The 23,193-nt window shown below is 41.5% G+C and overlaps 2 protein-coding genes across 3 annotated transcripts in view; one reads left to right on the forward strand and one right to left on the reverse strand.

The window, feature by feature from the left end:
• The window catches only part of slc7a14a (solute carrier family 7 member 14a), a 51,788-nt gene extending 39,061 nt beyond the window's left edge, over positions 1-12,727 (forward strand). For both annotated transcript variants that reach the window (XM_056393393.1, XM_056393392.1), the window contains exons 3-10: positions 174-410; positions 2,303-2,520; positions 2,636-2,782; positions 4,618-4,826; positions 4,999-5,146; positions 5,746-6,241; positions 6,341-6,577; positions 7,275-12,727. In XM_056393393.1, coding sequence (XP_056249368.1) covers positions 174-410; positions 2,303-2,520; positions 2,636-2,782; positions 4,618-4,826; positions 4,999-5,146; positions 5,746-6,241; positions 6,341-6,577; positions 7,275-7,573 — 1,991 coding nt within the window. In that variant the 3' untranslated portion in view covers positions 7,574-12,727. The remainder of the gene's footprint in view (positions 1-173; positions 411-2,302; positions 2,521-2,635; positions 2,783-4,617; positions 4,827-4,998; positions 5,147-5,745; positions 6,242-6,340; positions 6,578-7,274) is intronic.
• A 2,269-nt stretch (positions 12,728-14,996) lies between these two features.
• On the reverse strand, positions 14,997-19,750 carry cldn11a (claudin 11a). The gene is made up of 3 exons (XM_056394454.1): positions 19,174-19,750; positions 18,755-18,919; positions 14,997-16,572 (listed from the first exon to the last, which is right to left on the reverse strand). Exons 1-3 carry the CDS (start codon positions 19,397-19,399, stop codon positions 16,316-16,318), a joined length of 648 nt encoding a protein of 215 aa, XP_056250429.1. The 5' UTR covers positions 19,400-19,750; the 3' UTR covers positions 14,997-16,315.
• Positions 19,751-23,193: the final 3,443 nt, after the last annotated feature.

Genomic DNA, 23,193 nt, shown 5'->3' on the forward strand with positions numbered 1-23,193 from the left:
GGGCAAAGACATTGTACGGGCAAAGCTATAATATAAGAGGCACTCAAGGGATATCTTAATACTACCTTAATGTTCCTATCAATACCTTCAACTCAGGATAATGCAGCCAAATCACTGATATGTGTGTCTGCATGTAAGTGTGTCTATATCACTCTCCCCCCTCTGTCCCACAGGAGTGTGTTATGCAGAGTTTGGCGTACGTGTGCCTAAGACCACAGGTTCAGCCTACACATACAGCTATGTGACCGTGGGCGAGTGCGTGGCATTTTTCATCGGCTGGAACTTAATTCTGGAGTATCTGATTGGCACGGCGGCGGGGGCGTCGGCTCTCAGCAGCATGGCAGACTCGCTGGCCAATCACAGCATCAGCAACTTCATGATTACACACATTGGGACGCTCAATGGCTTGGGTGAGTGGAACAAGGATGTGTGCCTGTCAGTGATACAGTAGGGGTGTCGTAAGGAACTCATGCATGTGTAATGGAAAGTCAGCATGTGAGAAGACTCTAAGGGAAATTGACTGTTGTTTTCCTCTCATTCTTTAGAAATAGCTAATATCAACATATGAACAATAGTGTATGGCTAAAATAAAGTGTTTCTTTTAACTAAAGAGAATATATTCTCATTAGCACATTTTTTATTTTGTTTGATTTCACTAGAATAGTAATTTTAATCAATTTTTATTACTCCATTATACTGTTGTGAACGCCATATCTCAGTAATACCTTGAAGGAATCCCTTGGAATATGGCACAAACCTTCACCTGGATGGCCAAATGTCAAAGGTCAAAGTCACGGTGACGTCACAAAACATGTTTTTGGTCATAACTGAATTCATGCACTAATTATGACACAATTTAATACAAATATCTAATAGGATAAAATGATGAAGTGAAGAAATTTAATATCCAAAGGGTCAGCATCACTGTGACGTTCCGCAAAAACACTTCTGGCCAATATACAGTGCTGTAACTCAGGAACAGAAACGGGAGATTGAGACCATATTTCCTGAAACTTGACTAGTCGGCAGAGACATACAACCGCCAGGCAGTAATTCTAGTTGCAGTAATTGTCCCTTAGAGTCATGACTTACAGAAGCACAATGTCATCTGTATCACTCCGACAGTGGCAAATGGGACTGCTCTATTTGAGTGGCACCACATCCTTTAAATTCTTATGAAAAAAGTGAAACAAACACCATCTGGGAAACCATCCAAACCACGTTAGATTTTTTTTTCCAGGAAGCATTCAAATTATGTTTCAGTGATTATCTTGGAAATCATCTTGGATGTTCTAATCTAGATGATTCATGCAGCACAGTTTTCAATTCTCATAAACAGTATCATGAGGGAAAGCCTGCTAATCTGGTGTAATACTATATCTGACGTGTTTGCCAACTGTGTTCCTATCTGCATGATACTTCCCTGACAGTCTCTTCCTGTTGGACACTGTGAAAAGGAGTGGTAATGGTCACATGACAAGCAGCGATGCCAGCTGTTCCACACCATAATGGAAAGTTACTGTTTCCTTTTCCTGCTGAAGCAAAACGGCTGCTTCTCCACACCCCTGAGGAAACGTGGAATTTAGCTGATAAATCTAATTAGTTTCCCAAACATACAGAGAGTGGGTTCCTGTGTAACAAATGCCCTGTTGAATCGCGTTTAATAGAAATTATTGATAAAACGTTTTACTGTGCTGAGTGATGGGGTGCATCTTATTTAGAAATTTGGCGTAATGCTTTCATGTGATTGGCAGCTTAACTGACAAAAATAACTTGTTGTTGATTTATAAATATAAATGTGTTTCCAACTGTTGCATTTGCAGTTTTTGTATTTAATACACTAAAAGATTTGTTGAAAAAAAGGTGCTATTTGTAGCTATTTGTTGTTTTACTATGGCTACATAGTCACCATTAGCATTAACAGCAGTTTACTGTACTTACCAGTCTAAAAGAACTGTTGTGAGGTCAGCATCAAACTTTATTCCTTTACTTGCCAAGAGCTGTCTCCAGCAGTGTCTCTATCACATCTTTTCTTCTACTGAAGTTAGCATGCCTCCAATCTACCTGAGAGAGTAACACTCCTGAGAGAGAGTATTATAACCTCTTGTCTAGTTAACACAACAAAAAATTATCGATATGTTATAATAATAAAAGTAAATGTTAATTTCAGTCCTAGCCCATGGATCAGCTATTGAATCCAAGTTGGTGTTTGGCAGTTTCACATCACCCTCCACCATAGTGAATGGTTGGCATGACTCTATGTCTTTCTATGTATTTGTATGTGTGTGTGTTCCCTCTTTAGGTAAAGGGGAGCAGTCATACCCAGACCTGCTGGCGCTGCTGATAGCACTGCTGGTGACGGTGATAGTGGCTCTGGGAGTGAAGAATTCTGTGGGCTTCAACAACGTGCTCAACGTCATCAACCTCATAGTGTGGGTGTTCATGATGATCGCCGGGCTGTTCTTCGTCAACGGAGAGAACTGGGACGAGGGGAGATTCCTGCCCTTTGGCTGGTCGGGGGTATGTAAACACACATGCAAGCACACACACACACACACACACACATGCTAAGTCGCGAGCACACAAATAAAAAAACATGTCAGCCATCATTCCTCTTGCTTCTTCTCTGTCACAGGTGATGCAGGGAGCCGCCACCTGCTTCTATGCCTTCATCGGGTTCGACATCATCGCCACAACAGGAGAGGAAGCCAAGAGCCCAAACACCTCCATCCCCTATGCCATCACTGCCTCACTCATCACCTGCCTCACTGCCTATGTCTCTGTGAGTTACCTTGGAGACCATGGACATACTGTATGCACAAATGCCAACAGTAAATGCTTCATTTGCTTTCCTTTATGAGCATTTGAGATATAAAAAAAAGTTTGAAGGACATTTAAGACTGCAAAGCACCTTTATCTTGTTACTCAAAGCATCACTGCTGCAGCACAGTGTGAAGAAATTACTTGGCTCACTGACTCTAATGTTAGAAAATTAAATGAATATGATCAGATCGATTGTGGGGAGACAGTAGGTTATAATCACCGCTTCTAATTCATACACCCACATGAACATTTTTGAAACGAATCTTGCGTAATGAGAGGAATCGCTCTGTTGAGAATAAAAGAGAATTTCTTTTTTTTTTGTGACAGAATTTCTGTCACAATGCGACAACATATTTATTATTTATCATTCTTTTGTCGACTTACTTGTGAAACACAGACTGAAAGTGTTTTCCTAAAGTTTGAGCAGCATCTGACGCAGAGATGGAAAGATCAAACATCAATATGCTTCCTCCCCATGCGTTCCAACTGTGCGGGTGTGTATCTCATCTCTGATCTTTACGTATTCAGCTCGCGCAGCCCTACCAGATTTTTTACTTTGACACCTTTTCGCTGGATGGTTGTTGCCATGGGTACCATGTAACGGCGGCCTATCAGGAAGGAGAGTTTTTCGGCATCGCCTTGGGGCAATGATTGCATCAACTTCAGAACTCTCTTTGAAAACCTCGTCTTTCTCTTCCTCTCTGTGTCTCTCAGTTGCATCCATTCCTCCACATCAGCCCTCTCTTGTGCTCAAAAAATTTATTTTCTCAGCTTCCCTCAATCTCCATCTTTTTTTGATCAATCTCGCTCTCTAACTTTTCCGCTCCCATCAGGATCCTGTAGCTGCTGCAGGTCGAGATCTAAAATCATTTTAATCATTGCATCCATGCTTTTAAGTGGGTGTCAGTATGAATTCAAGTAAGAAGGGCACAAGGATGAGAATCATGCCGAATGATGTTTCTGAAAGTCCCTCAACCACACTGAGGAGTCACATGCATGTGTGCGAGCTGACCTCTAGCTGACAGTGAGCTAAAGTGGGCACTGTAGCATCAGCTTTGCTCTCTCAAACAAAGACATCTAACCAGGATTTGTTGTAGGATTCCCTCTGGAGTATGTATAGTCCCCTTTGACTTTCACACACACTGTCAGCCAGCCTGTGCTGCGATTGGACGAAGGGTTAAAGGGCACCATGCTAGAAGAGCGAGACTGATCTCTCCATCTTCCTCTCTGTGAGGGTTGGTCTTTTTATTATTCCGCTCTCTTTCTGTAATCTGTTCACGCAAATCCTTCTTTTGCAACACGGTATCTGTGACAGATGGCCTTGCATGATTTCACACGTCAGACGCGAGGATCAAAAATGCGCACACACGCGCACACTAACATTTTGCATGTGACGTGATGTGTGTGCAAAGCTAGGTTGTGAGAATGTGTGAGAATTTAAATGTTTATGCAGTTACAGTATTCTGAGGAAAGTCTCATCTAAAGGGCTATTTAGTAGCTGTTCTGAAACTTTCAGTCATATCACATGATCTTCATCAGCAGATGGTGTTTGCCCAGTTGTTATGGATTTGTTTTTGTTTTTTTTGTGAGCACTTTAAAGATGCCATTCAATCTTTGCAATGCAATTAAAACACAATCTCACAGCAATATCCATTTGGTAACTTTGCTGGAGACTAACTGCTCTCTATTTTAGCAGTATTTCATGATGAATGTCAGGACTGATTTTTTTTTCACAAGTGAGTAAGTACTGTAATATTGGATTCCTGTGTTTGTATTCAATCCTCTTCCATCCAGGTTTCTGTGATCCTGACTCTGATGGTACCATACAATGAGATCGACGCAGACGCCCCGCTCATGGAGATGTTCGCTGTGCACGGCTGCATGTTTGCAAAGTATATTGTTGCCGTTGGCTCCATAGCCGGACTCACCGTCTCCTTGCTGGGGTCCCTGTTCCCCATGCCCAGGGTCATCTACGCCATGGCAGGGGATGGCCTGCTGTTTAAGTCAGTGAACACAGTTTTATCTATTGTTGTTTATTTCTCATATCAATCTGGATGGCGCATGGCTGTTTCTCAACCCACTCATCTTTGTGTGTGGGTGTGTGTGTGTGTGTGTGTCTGTGTGTGTGTGTGTGTGTGTGTGTGTGTGTGTGTGTGTGTGTGTGTGTGTGTTTAGGTTCCTGGCAAATGTCTCTTCCTACACAGAGACCCCTGCTGTTGCCTGTGTGGTGTCAGGCTTTTTAGCAGCCCTGCTGTCTCTCCTGGTGAGCCTCAGAGACCTCATAGAGATGATGTCCATAGGAACCCTGCTGGCCTACACCCTGGTGAGCGGTGGATAATGATGGCCCGCACATACGTATAGACCATATGGGAACTTGCAGGGTGCTGCTGCCTACTCACTATATTTAGCTCTCTGTATTACAGAGATTAAATTCTCAGTACTTTCTAACCTGTTCACATACAGGACAGCCAGCGTACACAATGTACAACCAATGAGTTCTTCTTCAGTCTGGGACACTCACAGTGTGCTATTTAATGTGGATGGTTATATTGTTCAGTTCATAGGTTGAAAAGGCTCTGCTCTTTGAAGGAGAGCACATAGCAAGAGGGATTTAGCTAGGAAAACTAATCTCTCTCCAGCACATGAATTATACAGTGATAGCCGTAAACATATACATAAACAGTAGGTCTTAGCAAAGTCAATAATTCCGAAGGGTTTAAGATACAAACAGGAGGTCATGGTGATGGAGGGAGCTGCAGCATCTAGCACTGTCGTCATGAGAATATCAGCTAAGTAAGAGTCTGTCAGATTGTAAAGGCTGCTCTATGCACTTGCATGAATGTGATTGGATGATAACAGACAGCTAACAGCCAATCAGCTGCTATAAGCTGATTTAACCAAATGTCCCCCTCCTGGTTACAGGTGAGCCTCTGTGTACTACTGCTACGTTACCAACCTGAGGGCGATATCCACGGCTTTGTGAACTTCCTCTCTGAAGAGCAGAACAACAAGAGGAAGGAAGGCGTTCTGGCCGAGTGTGAGAAGGACGCCTGCTCGCCAACCAGCGAGGCCGATGAGTACGGAGGTCCACCCACCAACACCTGTGGAGCCAAAAACCTGCCATCACTGGGTGACAACGAGATGCTGATAGGCAAACCAGACAAAACCGCCTACACTGCCAGCCACCCAAACTACGGCACGGTGGATATGACCACTGGCATCGAGGCAGAGGAGTCAGAGAGCGGGCTGTCCCGCCGTTTGAAGAAGCTGATTGGACCACGCTACTACACCTTGAGGATCCGACTGGGCCTCCCGGGGAAGATGGACAGGCCGACTCCAGCCACGGGCAAAACTGTCACTGTGTGTGTGCTGCTGCTCTTCATCTCCATCTTCGCTTTTTGCTCCTTCATCATTTTTGGTGAGAACAACATTAAAAGAATTCACTCAGGAGTTCACAGTAAAATGGAACTATAAATGAAATCTTTCTTCTTTTCTTGATTCCCCTCTCCTCTTCCAGGAGCGAGCAGTATCGGGGAGGGTCGCTGGTGGGCTTTGCTGCTATTGATCTTCTTCATCATATTCATTGCCCTCCTCGTCATCATCATCCTCCAGCAACCTGAGAACCCCAAGCGACTGCCCTACATGGCGCCCTGCGTGCCCTTTGTCCCTGCTTCAGCCATGCTGGTCAACATTTACCTCATGCTTAAACTGTCCGCCATCACCTGGATACGATTTTCAATCTGGTGCTTCGTTGGTAAGGGACTAACTCGCTGAATGGTAGTTTGTCTTGTATTTAAGTTTTGTCTGTTACTGCCAGATTTCTTCTCTACCGCCCTGGACAGATGGGAACTGACAGTGTTTCGAGCTAGAACAATGACTCACCTCAGTTGATCTCAAAACAATGGAGTGATGAATTTCATTTCTCTTGAAAGTGACTCATTTCTTATTGGCTCAGTGAGCCAGTGAAACCTAGCGTGTGTCTCACTTACTCGCTTTGTTTGTTTGAACTAGGAAGTCTCATTTCACTTTTATTTTCCTGTCTTCTTCATATCTATCTGCACATCTGTATTTGTCTGAGTGCCTGCATACTTGTGTGTGTAAATGTGCCGTACATGTAGTTCAGTTTATCATTGAAGTCTCGGTGCTCCATTTTTTTGCTGGTTATGTAAAGGCAGAATTAATGCAGACCTTAGTCCAGCAGACCTGTTTTTGTTCGTATACATCTGTGTATTACTTTGCTGTGGGAGTAGGATTGCTGTGTTTCTGTGACTCACTCAGAGTGGGATGAATTGTTTTTAAATCAGTCCAGTTTACTCCTTCTTTCTGCTTTTAAATTTCCATTTGAGCTCTTAAAATCATGCCACAAGCTCTAACACACTGCATCTGTTTTTGTGCTTATGTATGTGTCTCTATATTGATCAATCAATCGCAACAAATCTGTGTCCTTTCAGGCGTGCTCATCTACTTCGGCTATGGCATGTGGAATAGCACCCTGGAGATCACGGCCAGGGAGAACGAGGTGCACGCCTCCACCTACCAGCGCTACGATCAGGGTGTGGACGAAGGCTTCTGTGGCTTCGATGATGATTTCTACCCACCCACCACTGACCCCTGGGGTGCGCCTGAGGGGGGATCGGGGCTCACTCCACCCGCTCAGGCAAAACCTGAAAGCGAGGGGATCTCATCTAAAGGTGGAGGCAGGACCGTTGCCAATCACGGCCTCGCCGAGGAGGACCCGATGGATTTCTGAAGGGACTGACTCTGTGTTACCCTGAATGTACTGCCTTGTCTGCTGCCTGGGGGAAGGGAGGGGAACAGTAGTGTGAGTGCACGAGTGATTGTTTGTGTGTGTGTGTTTATGAGTGTGCATGCTTGCATGTGTGTGTGTGTGTGTGTGTGTATTTGTTTGTGTGTCTAACCCTTGGGCTAGATTGTTTCTTGGCAGTGGAATGGCTTTTCTTTCACCATGCTTGACTCCCCTGCTCACACAGCAAATGTGGACGTCAAGGTCATGAGTGTCTTATCACAGTCACTTGTTATTCACTTTCCAGAGTCCACATCCCACACGAAGAAACGCCAGACAGAGAAGTACGTACATGACAAGCGATAGAATACAATGTGGTTCACTGCACCGTAAAACCAATGCGACATTGTGTATTGAGCAATCAGTCAAATGTTAATGTCTAATCACGGGATACAGGAGAGACGAAGGTGATGAGCGAGCGACAGATGAATCAGCACCTCTCTTCCTGTTTCAACATACACAGGCAGGAAATTTAGATGACAGCATGCCAAGCCCGAGTGATTTCCTACGTCTAGGTCCGACTGTTTCTGCTTGTTTCATTTCCAGCTGACAGGAAAATGGCCACACATGCTCTCAAACATACAAAAAGCTTTCTTAAAACCACTGAAAAACCACATTCGGGGTATCTTTAAATATTTCCCCTGACCCCTAACATCTAGCCCAAGGGACATGCGGAGTGGATTGGGAAAAAGGGTGTTGATGTTTTCTGTCACAAATAGTACTTGGACTTTGCTTGCAATAGTGCCTTCATCTACTGTAGGTGTATGTGAGTTTCTGATTATGTCTGTTTTCTACTTTATTTTTGCCTGTGTACGCGTGAGGGTGTATGTGCAATCAAACTCCACCTTTTACATTGATTTTCCATGTCTGTGTGTGTCGATATAAAGTGTGTTCTTCAGATTGTTTTACCGTGTATGTGTAGGTATTTGTTTCGTTTTGTTCTTTCCACTCTCCGCCCCAAGCATGAAGCTCAGCGTCAATCCACCCGCAACAAAGCAGCTCATGGTGCAATAGAGCACATGCCTGTCAGCTCATCAGTGTACCTACAAAAAAAAAAAAAGAAAAAGAGGGAGAAGAGGCTGTGACAGAGAGAAAACAGGTTGAATCCTAATTGACAACCTGCATGGTTTGATGAATGTCATATTTTCTGTGTGCTCGTCTCTGTTTACCAGAGATGGGAAGGAATTAATTTTCAGTTCATACAGTTCGGAAAACGAATTTTCTTCATAGTTTGTGTCTTTTCCCCTGCAGAAGAAAACAAAAATTAAGGACTGTATAAAAATTATTAGAGAAGGATTTGGGGTCAGAAAATGATTTTGTCTTTTCGCTGAAGGGAGGGTAGAGTAACTTGTTGGGGGACAGTCTGTTGAGGATATTTTCATTTTATTTCACCCTACATTTAAATTTTATCTAATTTTTTTCATTGTATATTAATTGTTAAAAAAAAAGAAACTTTTATATTATTTTGATATATTATGGGGATGAGGAAATTTCAGTTCTTTTGTGAGTCAAAAGGAAGGGCCAAAGAAAATATTCATTATGCAGTAGAGGGAATTTGAAACATACACTTCAACCGCCCTCCCCGCACTAATCATTTTCATACAGTCCTTAACTGAATAGGAATGTATTATAAATATATTGGAATTTTACTTTCACATTGAGTGAACTGAAATTTAATTCCATCTCTCTCCCTTTCTCCCCCCCTTCTGATTTTTTGCTTCTTTCCCACTTTCTTGTCAACTTTTCTTTTTTTTTTATCCACTACTTCCACCACTCCTTTGCTCTTCCAGCCCAACTCTTCCTTCATCTATCTGCCACCTCACCCTCCTCTTGATATCCATCGGGCCATGTCAGCAGTGAGTTACCACTGTAAGTCACAAGTGATATAGCCATGATTGGTTCGAAGCAACAATCTCCTTGTGGCCTGTCGATCCATTAGCTCCTGTTGCACCTCAGGGCATCTGCTATTACTTTGTCATCAGAGCTTTTCCACCTCGCCCTCTGGTTCTGCTCTAACCCAGGCCCAAACTGATCTGAGTGAACCTCCTTGTTGCCCCTACCTCTTCAGTTTTTATGCATGCATGTAGTTAGTGTTGAAGTCCTATTTTTACATGTTACCTACACTGTCGCTGCAGCCCCCGAGGTATCGTGAAAGTCAATCAAATCAAATCATGGTCCTGTATTGTTCATTGTGTAGGACATGTAAGCTAATGCTGCCAAGGTTCGAGGGTTTGATTCCATAGTTAGAATGTATACCTACATGGCACTGTAAGGGATTGTGGCACACACCAAATAGCATCCTGTGAAGATTAAATTGAGGGTGGGGGCACGTCTACAATAGCTGCTGCTGTCTGCCCTGATTGTCGTCCCTGTACTTTTTCCTTGTGCCCCCTGTTGCTGCATCTGTCCCTTCCAGGGAAGCCTTACTTGTCTAATGCACTAAATCAAAGGATGCCACGCTAAACCCCCCCACACACCTCTGCTCCTCTCTCACATTCAATCATCCATACTCAACAAAAGGTTCCTTCACGTAGGAATAGGTGAAAGTTGGTGTTGTCCGGTGAAATATTTGTGGTACCCATTCCAAAAAAAAAACAACCCAGTATCCCGAGGGATTACGCTCATATTGGATGATTCTGCAGCTTGTGCAGGGAGTATTGTGACCTTTCTGGAACATACTGGATATTTGGGTGGTATTGTGGCCTAGAGGGATTTTACATTCTTCCAGTTAATGTTGCACAAGCTGATTACAGTATTTTTAAAATCAATATATCTAAACTACACCACCTTTGGGCCAACAAAAATGACCTAATTTGACATCTCCCTACCACAAACTGTTCCCTTGAAAGTGTGGAGAAAGTTTTGGTCATAAGGAAATAAAAATTCACAGAAATTGCAATATTGCAGGGATTTGAATTCACAATGTCAAAAGTTGTTAAAATCCTCATTACAGCCTAGAGTCAGTCACAACAGTCAAAGTTACTGTAACCATGATCTTTCAGTGACCTTAATAAGCTTTTATAGCTGCCAAACCTTAACGATGTAGTTTATTTGCCGTGATGTTTTCTCAACCTTAACCATACTGTTGTTTTAATGCATGGATATCGTGGAAATTGATATTTGAAAAATTGTAGGGATCAAACATTCGAAATGTTGATTTGAGGTTTTGCAGAATCCTCCAATATCGACTTTCCGTCTTGCGACAGGGTTTTAAAAAAAAAAAATGAAATAAAATGTTTGCACATTATATCTCACACACACATCCAAAAAATAAATCCCACTGTCGGACTGTTCAGCCAAAATACCTTCCCCACCCACATCACCTCCCGACTCAGCCAAAAGCCGCTTTGCATTCATAGCCCAGCCAAAACTAGAAGGCGAATTCAGGCGGTGCCATGCCTCTGACACTGAACTGTACAGTCAACTTTCTATATTATCTGCCGTGTGTGTGTGTGTGTGTGTGTGTGTATGTGTGTGTGTATGTGTGTGCAAATGGGTGCATGTACTGTATGTATGTGTGTGCGTGTGTGTTTGTGTGTTTGCAGTCTACGCCTGCGCCTCAATGTGACTGTCTGGTGAATGTGTAGCATGCTGTCATGCACGAGGTCCAAACTGTAAATGTTGTACTTGCATGTGGTGACTGATCACAACGAGACATAATAGAACACAAACCAAACGCAGGCTTAGTTCTTATACCTGGGATTGTGGGTCTCTGAGCTGAGATTTAACAGCTGTATTACAACTGAATCAGCCAAAAAAAACAAAAAAAACTTAGCAGTGAGTTGATACTGATACTGCTATCATCTCTATTCAGATTCAAGACCAAACCATTCTTATACTTTACAGCTCAATATTATGTTAGATGGGAAATTAACTCTATGAGCTATAAGAAGATTATTCAAAAAAAATCTTCACTTATTCTCTCTTATACTTTTAAGCTCATTAAGTGATCTCAGCCAGGTATGGGAACCAAGGCTCCGTTAGGAACGGAGTAGAACATGTAGCAAACACGCAAGTGTGGGAGCGACTTCTCCCACATCTTCCCTCAACCACTTACAGTATACCTACTTCCTGTAAATCCCTTTTTATCCACCACAACCTCTGCAAGCCAAAGTCCACAATGTTTGTTTACTCTTCACGTACAGGAGACTGTAGTTTCCTCTAAAGAAACACTTAATATACAACAGAGCTAAAGATTTTTCTTGCTAATAAGCTAATTATATCAGTTCATCACTAGAAGACTGATTTTTTTTTCCTCACAGTGCAATGGTCATTCTTTTTTAAATCCTAGTTGCTAAGTATTTCATTGAAAGATTGAAAGTATTAGTCTAGACTCCAGTGACTACATCAGAGCACTGATGTGACATAGTGGAAAAAGTACAACACTGAAAGGAGGGAAAAAAGAAAAAGAAAAGTATTTTTCTACAGCTGTTTCCGATCCACAGACCCTCCTGGGGTAGGTGTGCACAAAAGCGCTGGGTGGAGTTAGTCAGCCTTCACGTTCTGTGTTTTTGTTTAATCACAAGGAGGCCTGGGAGAAACTGCTAAAAATATATTTTTACCAACTGTAGTCTCTCGAGAAAGATGAATCTCATTTATAAACCTTGAACCTTTCCTTTGAAGGGTTTTGAAATGGTTTGCTCCAGACGTCAATAGGACAGTAGAAGGTTTAGGGAGTAAGAGTACTACAGGAGACATGAAACTATTTTAATACAATTCTATAAAGGGGTAAACTACAAGCATAATCAATTATTGCCACTATTGCTTTTAAAGTCAGCTACTATTTGTTTATTTTGTCTCGGAGAAGGCGTGTCATGTTCTTCCTGTGCTCTGTGTTCGCTGTGGCCAAAGTGTCCAGTCAGTGTGTGTCGGACTTGTTGAGATTGGCTTCTCTCGCAACAACTAGATATTCCTTTTCTTTTCTGTATATTTTGGCACAAAGCTGTATAATGTAGTTGTTTTTTATGTTGATTTTTTTTTTTAATGGTTTCTTCCATGTGTGTGGTTATTTTTGCTCCTGGGTGCACTGTTTTTTGCTGAGTTGTTGATATTGCTTCCATGCAACAATGAAAGTTATTTATTGCAAATACTGAAAAACAAAACGGCTCGCTCATTTATTCACACATGAGATGCATATGTGCATACATACACAAACAATTACGCACTGGTATTATGCATGGTTGTAAGTGTGGGAAAAGAATCTGGTTTTGAACTTCATATGACCCAGATGTTTTTCCATGTTTTGTTTTTTTATTAAAAAAAAGCAAAGTGCTTTCAGGTCCTTCTTGGGCCAATGAGCTAAAAATGGAAGATCCCTCCTGAAACTCTTAAACAACAAAAGCTGATGGTGATGTGCCTTGCATTTCTTTGTTCTTTTGTTGTTGAGGGTGTTTACCAAGAGTACGATGAGAAGATTATTTATGGTAATTTTACCGTAGCTTTGTTTGTGTTTTTTTTGCATTAAGGTAAGCTAACCATCTCTCATCATACTCTTGGCAAGAGGGAGGATAAATGCATGTTCCAAAATGTTAAACTATTGCTTTACCCAGGCAAACATGCTCACATCACTCAGACATTGCACAGTTACAGTGGTGTTAATTGGAAATTCAAAGGTCCCATATTGTATACAGGTTTTGATTAAAAAAGCAGGTCTAGGTTCTATATTAATACTGTGAGAGTAAGCGCTCAGTCCACAGAGAAATGCACACAGTCTGTATTCAGAAACTCAGCCGTTGTGATGTCATAACTATAGTACTACACAACAGTTACTGCCCTCAGCCATGCCCCAAGCCGGGCATATCCAGACCCACCATCCAGCCTTGCAGGATTTGGTTTCCTTGAGTGTTTACCTGAAATCTGCCATATTTTTATTCAATCACTCAGAAAACAGTCAGTCAATCAGTGGAGAAGGGTCAGAGTCTCTCTTCTGATTGGCTGAATGACCTGTTGTTACTAGAGCACCTGATAGAGGAGGTGTAAAACTGCACTTTTGGTTCTAAAAACCATAAATAAATCTTCTTAAGGATCAACACCTCAAATAAAACACAGGAAAAGTGTAAAACATGGGACTTTTTATATAAAACTAAAATATAAAAATATCAATTAGCAGGTTTTTGAGTCTTTTCCATTCAACAATCGAAAATCAAACTGTGAGAAATCAAGCATATAAGAGACACAAATAACATCAGAGTGTAGCTTCAATAAACCAGAACACAACTGTGTTTTGATAGGAGGACTTAGCTTCCGCTCCCTTTCACTGGGAAACTTGCTGCTCTAACATTATTGCTATAATTTTTGCACTTTCCAGCTCCACAGAAACACACACAGTGGGAGGGAAAAGGTTAATGTTCAAGTTCTCGAGTGGAGTATTGCTGAATGGATTTCTGGGCAGAGGTAGAAACAGACAAGCCAGGTTGATGGACTGTGGATACACGAGAAAAGAAAATCAAATACTTAATCTGAAAATAATTGCTGGAAAGGACAGAATATCACAGAGTAATGAGGCTGGAATATGAGAACATCTAAGAGGCGTTTATAAGAAAAATAGATTCTCTTTTCAAACTTTTTCTTAGTCAGCTTTTTTTTTGCTTATTATATCATAACACTACCAGTCCCTTTCAGACATACAGGACAGCTTGGTTGCCCACAACCCTCCCACAGCTCTCCTGTGGACTGGATGGGCTCTATGCCTGGAACACCATCACATTTCAGGGAATACACACACATCGACATGACCACACACAGACACACACCTGCACACACAGGCGTGCCAGGAAATTGAGCAACACATGATGTGACAGAACGATCCAGAGAAATACAGTAACTGAGTGGAGATCCGGCGACTGTGTGTGTCTGTTTTTGTGTTTGAAGATAAGCTGGGGACAAAGTTGTTTCCAGAGTATCATGTTATATCTGTGATATGACTCAGTGGCCTTGATATGGACAGTGCACTACACACTGGACACAATTATCTGTGTGTGTCAGTGTGTGGTTGGCAGGGGAGGGCCTGTACAGTGTCTTAGGGACAGGCTCTTCTGTGCTGACCTAACTCAAGGTCACTGAGTCACATTACAGATATGATACATTAGTAACAATTCATGTCGTCTCACTGTTCTCAGCTTAGTTTCACATCAATGTTAACGCCAAATGCTACACAGACAACTGTTAATAGTCTATGTTGCCAATCCGCATCAATGAGCATAACAGACAGCTTGTTCCAGAGCAGTGATTATCGTATATCACAGACACACACACACACACACACACACACACACACACACAGTTCATCATCCACCTTGTCTTCTGCATTCATAGCCATGTGTGAGATGAGAACATCTTATCATGACAGTGTGACAGACTCAAGACAAAGGCAGTTTGATGATTTTATTTTTTATTATAGAAAAAAACAAAACAAAAGTACATCAGTGAAACAATAAATAACCAGCTAATACTGCTTTCTTTATGGATCTGAGTTGGAAATATCAGGTATCTTCAGCTTGGGAATATCAGGTTCCATCTGTGTTCAGAGCACATTTCAGATATGGAACATTCAAGTCATCACATTCCTTCAAGAGAAGCAAATCTATGTAATACTGTTCTTTTGTTTTTTTGCATACTTGTGAAATATATTTTTAGCTACAGATCTTTTTAAGTGCTACTCTATATGAGGAAGTTTGACTTACATGTTTGGAAATTTATGATTCAACAGTTAACAGGATAAGCTGCTGTTATTGTCACTCGGTTGTTATCCGAACATAAAACAGAAGGAAGTTAGTCAAAGAAAATGTGTAAGGTAACTTTAGATTATTAAATATCACTACTAGATGGCAGAGTAATAAAGATGAAATTTCTGTATTCACTAATAAGTTATTTTTGCCAAGTCAGTGCACACACTGAGGCTCTAATTCAGGCTGTAAAACTGCTGGCTAAAGCTCTCCTGTGAAATTTGTTCCCATGATTCTACTGTCTTCCTGCAGAGGCTTGGAAAAAAACAGCACACGTTTTTTTTTTTTTTTTTTTTAAATCAAGTCCACCACTCAAGACGCAACTGCACCGGAGAGTCAATGAAAAATCAATGTATATAAACAATGTATATACAATAGTATTGTTATACCCTGCTCTTATCAAAACAACAGATCACGACATAATATGATTTAAAAAATATATTTATCAACAAAGACACTCGTAAGATTTCATCTCTTGGTGCACAATAGAAAAATAGAAGTAATATAGAAAATCAATATTTCAGTCCACAGGGCCTCAGGTGATTGGAACTTCAGGCTGCTGTGTGGGCAGTTACTCAGGAGCTTGTACGATTATGTAACAGCATGATGAGTCCACACCACGCCCAACATGAGGAGGCTTCAAGATGAGCTCTGCGATACCAAAACAATCCATTGGCGGAAAAAGAGTTCCAACAAAAACAGTCCTTGTGTGTTTGTATGTGTGAATGTCTCTTTTATGTATGTTTTTTGGGGGGTTTTGCTCATTGACGAATTTTCCTTCACATAAACCAACATAATTGAGTGTGTGAATGTGTCTCCTTCTCTTCCAGTATATGTTTGAATGTGGTTGTTATTGTGCTGAATGTGAAAATGTGTGTTTGTGTGCTGTTGCGTATATGTCTGTATATACAAGCTAGCTACAGTCCCCGACACATCCACGTTGGGATTCAGAATCTCTCCCAGCTCAGACGTGGGCGCTCTTGGCGTGATTGTTGGAGGAGGCCGGTGGCGGGTTGCCTCCCCCCTGTCTGGAGTAGTAGAAGCGGTTGTTGTCCTGGTAGGAGGAGGGCTCTGATGAGCAACAGGTGAGAATGGCCCCACCCAGCAGGCAGAAAATAGTGCCCACCCAGCCAGAGTAGAGAGAGAAGCCAAACGACATGAGGCCATGCTCATGGTGGGCCCCAATGGGAAACCAGACTGTAGATACCATACCACACAATGCTGGGGAGAAAGAAACGGAAAGACTTGTTAAACTGGGGATGCAACTAAAAGCAACATAGACAAACAAGTTACTTAAAAAAGTGTAATTCAATTGAGACTGCAAAATTGTGCTGCTGAACGTAAGGAGATCACATGTGCATTTGTTCCCCTACTGGGGATGCAAAATGGTGTAAATGCAAGCAACCTATAAACACATACTAGTTACATTAAAATCTGCATGATGAAAGTAATTAAATTGGAATGCAAAATGGTGGTGCTGAATATAATAATTTTACATCTTGCTAGCTTAGAATGTCAAATTACATAATAAAAGTAGGGATGCAAAATGAAGTAAATGAAGGCAGCCGATAAACAAGTACAAGTGTACGTAAGCGAAAGCAAAGTATAATTATATTGGGAATGCAAAATGGTACTGCTGAATTGAATAAATACACATAATACATCTTGCTTCACCACATGCGGCTTGCACGCACTGGCAAATTATACAGTGACATGTGGGATGCAAAATAGTGCAAACAAAAGTATATACAATATGTGCATGCTTGTAATTAAACTTGGGATGCAGAAAGCACAAATTCTGAATGAGCATGGCCAAGGCAAGGCTAGATAAATAACTATGGCTTCACACTATCTACTGTCTTCACAGACAGACTCAATGTGGGATACAGACACTTACTGTATGACCTGACACATATAGTAGTTGTGCAAACACAGATCCAATAAAGGCGTGATAAAATAAGATAAATGAAAAGATAAAAAAGATTTTGCATTTTTTATATTATGATATGATACATATATCTTATATTAATGAGACCAGATTTTGACAATGTCTTTAAAGGTTAGAGAAAGAATATTGAGGAAGCATTTCAAAAATAAAGCCTTTTATGGTTTGATTATATTTTCATAATCTTCAGGCAGGACACGAGGGAATGACAGACTGAAAGAAAGAATGGGTAGAATAATATTATTGAGCAGTAAGACTAAATGGTGTTATATAAGCTTTGCCTTGAACTTCAGAAGGGATTAGCCTCCTCCAACACCTGTACAAATATTAACAGGGACACATGAATTGTAGTATATGTTGGATTTTTGCCTGTATAGCATCAGAGGCTAACACAGAACAACAGTATGAAGTCATTTTACCACCAATGAATTTTGAATATGCTGCACTAGAATAGGTAAAAACTGAATCCCACAGTTAATGTGTGGACTGAAACCTTCCCATCTGATGCTTCAGAGGACACTGTAAACAAAAATAAAGTTGGACTCAAGCTACTTGTTGCTGGGATGCTTTTTGCTGCCAGTATGGAGGCAGAGGATGGCAGTATGACAAGCGGATTTTAATTCTGCAATGCAATTTTGTAAATAAACAACACAAACACACACACATACACACACACACACACACACACACACACACACACACACACACACACACACACACACACACACACACACACAAATAAACCCTCCATAAATAGATGCAATAAATAAAAGAGTTTCTCAGGATGAAATAGGAAATCTTTCAAGTGATTAAGGGCTTTAGCTATTTTGTATGTACGCAAAATTACAATACTCAACATGTCAGAAATAGCTTTGCTGTGACTGACTGTGAGAGTGGAAAAGTCAAACATGGATGCAGGTGAAAGTTTCATTGGAGGGACACAGGCGTTGGAAAATGCTGCAGCACCAGTCAAATATTTTTAAGCAATGTAAACTGGGCTATAGAGGGAGTGAGTTTCCATGTGGTTCAGGACAAAGGCAGGGTGTGGAGGTGAGTAGGTGGAGGAGAGGAATGTGATGGGATCTGAGGGGGAAGGGTTCAATGGAACAGGAACATACATTATATCTGTGTGTGTGTGTGTGTGTGTGAGTGTGTGTGTGTGTGTGTGTGTGTGTGTGTGTGTGTGTGTGTGTGCGTGTGTGCATGCATGCATTTATATGTGTGCACCCAAGGAGGGAAGACAGTCATATTCAACATCCTCTTCTCTCAACAGCTTTGTAAGCATTTGAGGTGGGGTTATTAGAGGTCAGTGTCAGGAAGGTTGGACAGGATCTTGATGTGTGCATGCCAGTGCAAAACAATTTGACCTGCTATGATTTACATTTTGTCTGGCCATGACATTCAGGCTTTGTCCATTAAATTGTTTAAATGTGAAAGAAATGAAGTTGAGCGTCTTACCGATTATGAATATGAGCACTCCTCCCAGGATGGTGCGTTTGTTCTTGGAGCTCTGGGGTTCATTGCCGAGGCTGATGCAGGGCATGGACATGAGGAGGATCCCCACTGCTGGGAGACCCAGGATTGAACCTGTGATCATCAGGGCACGAGTCGTCTGGATGTAGGCTATAGAAACACACATACTGTATGAAACATAAAGTACTGAAAAAGCAAAGAAACAGAAAAACTTCAATGCATGAATCAGAGATAGTCAAATTCTAGATTTTATACTAAGATCTACAAAGAGAGGAATTGGTCTAAATAACACAATGCAATTATTTGCATAACATCAAGTGAGAAAACGGAGTAAATTCAAAACTATACTTATCCTGTATAAAACCACAATGCTGTTGCATGGATGTACACAGAACAGTTTTTACCTGGCAGTTCCAGGATCTGCGTGAGGGAGACGCAGTGGTATAATCCTGTGGAGATGACACAGAAAGCCCAAGGTCCCTTGGTTTCCAGCTCATCCATCTTCTTGCAGGTATTCAAACCGTATTTGCACATATGCACCCAGTCGTTGGTGGATGTCGCGATCATGATGCCCAGCCATCCGAGGCAGCTGATGAGAAAGCCGCTCAGTTGGAGACAGGAGTTCGCCATGGCGCAAAATATGCGTAAAGACCACTTGTTCAGAGGTCAGAAACCGTTAGAAAGCTGTAAATCAGAGTTGAGAATGTCTGACGGCAAAATTTACCAAGATTTGGAATTACACAGCCTGAAGTCTAATATTAGAACTGGTATTCCACCATACAAGATAATCCAGTGTTAAAGTTTACTTTTCCCTTTCCACTCAGTAATTCCATCAATTGGGATCTGTTGCGCACTTCAAAAGAGTGAAGCTGTCACATCATCATGGGTTTTATAGAGCGGAGGTCAGTAAGGGAAAAAAACTGCTCTAGAACTTCCAGCCAATCAGATACTCAGCTGATAAGGACAAAAAAGTTTTAAAAACAAAAAATTCCCCCACATGTATTGTCTGTCCAAAAAAGTTGGAGCGAACTACACCTTTCTTGCATCAGGTCTGGGTATCCGGCTGAACTGGGAGCTGAGAAAATGTAACAAGAAATCTGCTGCCATCTACTGGTCACTGTAGGAAGTCAGTGCAATAAATTTCATAGTGTGCAACAAAATACCTCATTTGGATCCTTGAAATCAGCCAAGTATTACTTAAGCCATAGAAGAAAAATATAATCAGTAACGATAAGTAACACATTATTGATGAGTTAATGTGTTAAAAACATTTCAATGTAGTTGATGGAAGTGGAGGTATAGTTTGAGTCTTAACCTTGAAAAAGCACTTTGAAGTTATGAGGACCAGCTAAAATGTCCTCACATTGACGGTTTCACACCAGAAATTTGTCCTCACAACCACAGAAAGACATGTACTAACACACCCACACATAATTACTGAGCCTGCTATATTTTGCACATGGTCACTGTCCATGCAATAAATCAGCGACACTGCACTTTCGCACAACTATAAATGACCTTTAATGAATACAACAATGCTGTTTTTGTTTACTTTACTGTCTTTCCATTTGGCATATATGTCCAGTGTGTCATCAGTTATTAAACCGCTTAAAACTCTTTTGCAGTAGTTACACTTGCCAAAGAAAAATTATGTTTTTGCATATTTGCACTGAGGCAGACAGTAAACAAATGTTCCATGTATCTTGCTGGAGGTCCCCCATGCACATTTTGGAACCACTGCTCTGTACTGCAAATGACCAACAGAGGGTGATATAGCACAAGAGTGGACTACAGTTGACATTCAGGTGCTGTAGGACATAGTGTTTCCTTCTTCCTGTCCTTTGCTAGATGGAGTTAAGTAAGTCCTCCATCACTCACATCAGCCCAGTGACATGGCTGCTGCATAGCAATCAGTCTAAGAGGAAGACAGGGACAGACAGAGACGCTTCAGGGAGTCACACAAGGTCACTGTCAGTAATAGCACGTTTGGCCCACTTCTTCTCATGTTTTGCAATTTGCTCTTGTGTGTTGTGATCATGTCCAAGGCGAAGGTTTCAGGTTAAGTTCAAGGTAAGGTCACATGAGATTCAGATCAGATATCTAAAAAGGTAAAAGTATGGTCTGTTATCTCATGGTGACAAAAACAATTCTAGTCGTGAATAAGATAATTTCAACATAACTATTGGAAATTTTCAGGGTGTAATAATTTGCTTGGAGTGTCTGCAATTTTTCACTTGAGCGGTGCATCCCAACAGTATTATCTCACCCTACTTATCAAAATCTAATGTTTCTTTTTTTTTTCAAGCAGCTGCACTGAGTAGAACAAACTATTTATAAATAAAAAGACTACAGTGTACCAGCAGGTCAGAAAGCCGCTGGAAACTAAAAGCTGCAGCCTGCAGTTGTGTGGTAATGGCACTGTATCTGGTTAATACATGCTCAGTGTTTCCTGCAGCTGCTTCAAAGTGAAAGGCTTCCACTGAAGATAATCAACTATGGCTTTTACTGTGGATCCACAGCAGGAGGTATTAAATTCATGTCATTTGGTGTAGCTTTTTTTTTTTTTTTGCTTTGTTCTTAATCAACATTTATGCTTTATTCTTTATTCACAGCTTTTTAGAGAGAAAATGAGTTCTACTAAAGGCTGCTGCTTAGATGTAGAGCTGCAGGCACTTACTGGAGTTTAGGCAATTACAAAGCTGTAACAAACAATCTACAAGTCTCTGACACTGCTCCGGTCAGCCCTCCAGCACATACGCTAAACCCTGCAAAAACTCTAACACAGATGATACCTGTATTGTTTGTCTTTGCAGATGCCAATTATGCTGCATGTGTGGTGTTGGTGAGCTGAGTGTCATCAAAGTAGAAAAAAAACAAATTGAAAACTCAGTTTCATGAGCTGTGTCGCGGCTTTGTCCCCATAGACACTGTGTCCGTGTGTACATGTGTGCATGTGTGTATGTGTGTGTGTGCGTGTGTGTGTGTGTGTGTGTGTGTGTCACGTCTAGGGTCGAAGTGGTGAGATAGAAACACATTATAGATCATTGGGGTAAGTGGTTTGAACCAGCCACCCATGTAAACAGACAGTGTTACACTTCATCTCTCCCACCATTACTCTGTATCTCATTCATATATCTCTCTCTCTCTTTGCTCACTACCTCTCTCGTTCAAATCTAATAGAGTTGTCTGCATAGATAGATAGATAGATAGATAGATAGATAGATAGATAGATAGATAGATAGAAATAAGTCAAAGAAGAAGTACAGTTGGAGTAGGTAAGGCATATCCCACTATGATTCCTGGAGCAGTTTGTCTGATACAGGAGGAGTGAGGTGGCAAGGGAATGGGAATATTATGCTAATGGAGTGAGGAAAGCAAAAGCGACCACTGACATAGAGGGATGATGGGATTTTAGCCCTCCTGGGGAGGGAATGAGGGGGCAGTAGCGCATGTAGTCCATGTGTCTGTGTGTATGGGGGTGGGTGGGTTAAAGGGGCATCTGAACACAGAGCTAAAATAAAGTTTTAAATGCAGTGGAGCTGTCAGAGCTGTCAGTCAGGCAGTTGAAAGAGATGAAGAGCAATGACACAAGCTTTGTCTCGGCAAAGCAAGACTAGCGGGTCCAGTTCAAAGGTGGGGGTGCAGGCGAGGAGAATGAGTCATGAGCAGGGAGGTGAAGAGGAAAAATGATAGAGTGATTGGAGGAAGAAGGGAACCTGTTCGGGGCCAGCCCACTGTGATGGAGTGGCAGCCATACTGGATGAGTCATCCTGGCCTAGGGGAATGATGGGTACTTTTTCAAACAGTTGTCAAGTCGCATTCTGTGATTAACACAAGGCAGAAGCCGAGGAGAGGGAGGATCGGTCTATGCTACACTGCAATAGTGACGTGACAGGAACTGATGAGGTTTCTGATCTGTTCATCACTTAACTCTGAAATACACATAACACCATCAGGGCTGCAAAGTTAGCTTCATGGACACTCATTTGGGAAATAAACCTCTTCACCTGTACCTGTAATTGCTGTTTCCTAACATACCCTCTGGATTAGTGTTTCTCATAATTTGAAACAGGAAAATCAATTCAACTTCTGATTCTTTCTCTCCACAGGAGCCGTCTCTCTGTTGGGCTTTTGTGGGTCTGGTGGTAGCTTAACAGCACAGAGTTCACAAAAGAAATACTCAATAAATTATGCTGAAGTTCTGTCGAGCAAAGCAGAGGCCTGTTAGGGGAGTTTTTGGCATAGTTTTTGCTGACATTTCTGGATGTGAATGTGAGGCACTGTCACAAAATCCTTTCTTGCAAATGTACTTTAATTCAGAGCTTCCACCAAATTTAAGTTGCTTCTTAGTGATAGTGGTGGAAATTATTTTATATCCCTGGCTCCATGCCTCCTGTTAACATGCATCTCTTGTCTGGATTTAG

The sequence above is a fragment of the Seriola aureovittata genome, chromosome 13 (genome assembly GCF_021018895.1).
Source record: "Seriola aureovittata isolate HTS-2021-v1 ecotype China chromosome 13, ASM2101889v1, whole genome shotgun sequence".
In the NCBI taxonomy this organism is placed as follows: domain Eukaryota; kingdom Metazoa; phylum Chordata; class Actinopteri; order Carangiformes; family Carangidae; genus Seriola; species Seriola aureovittata.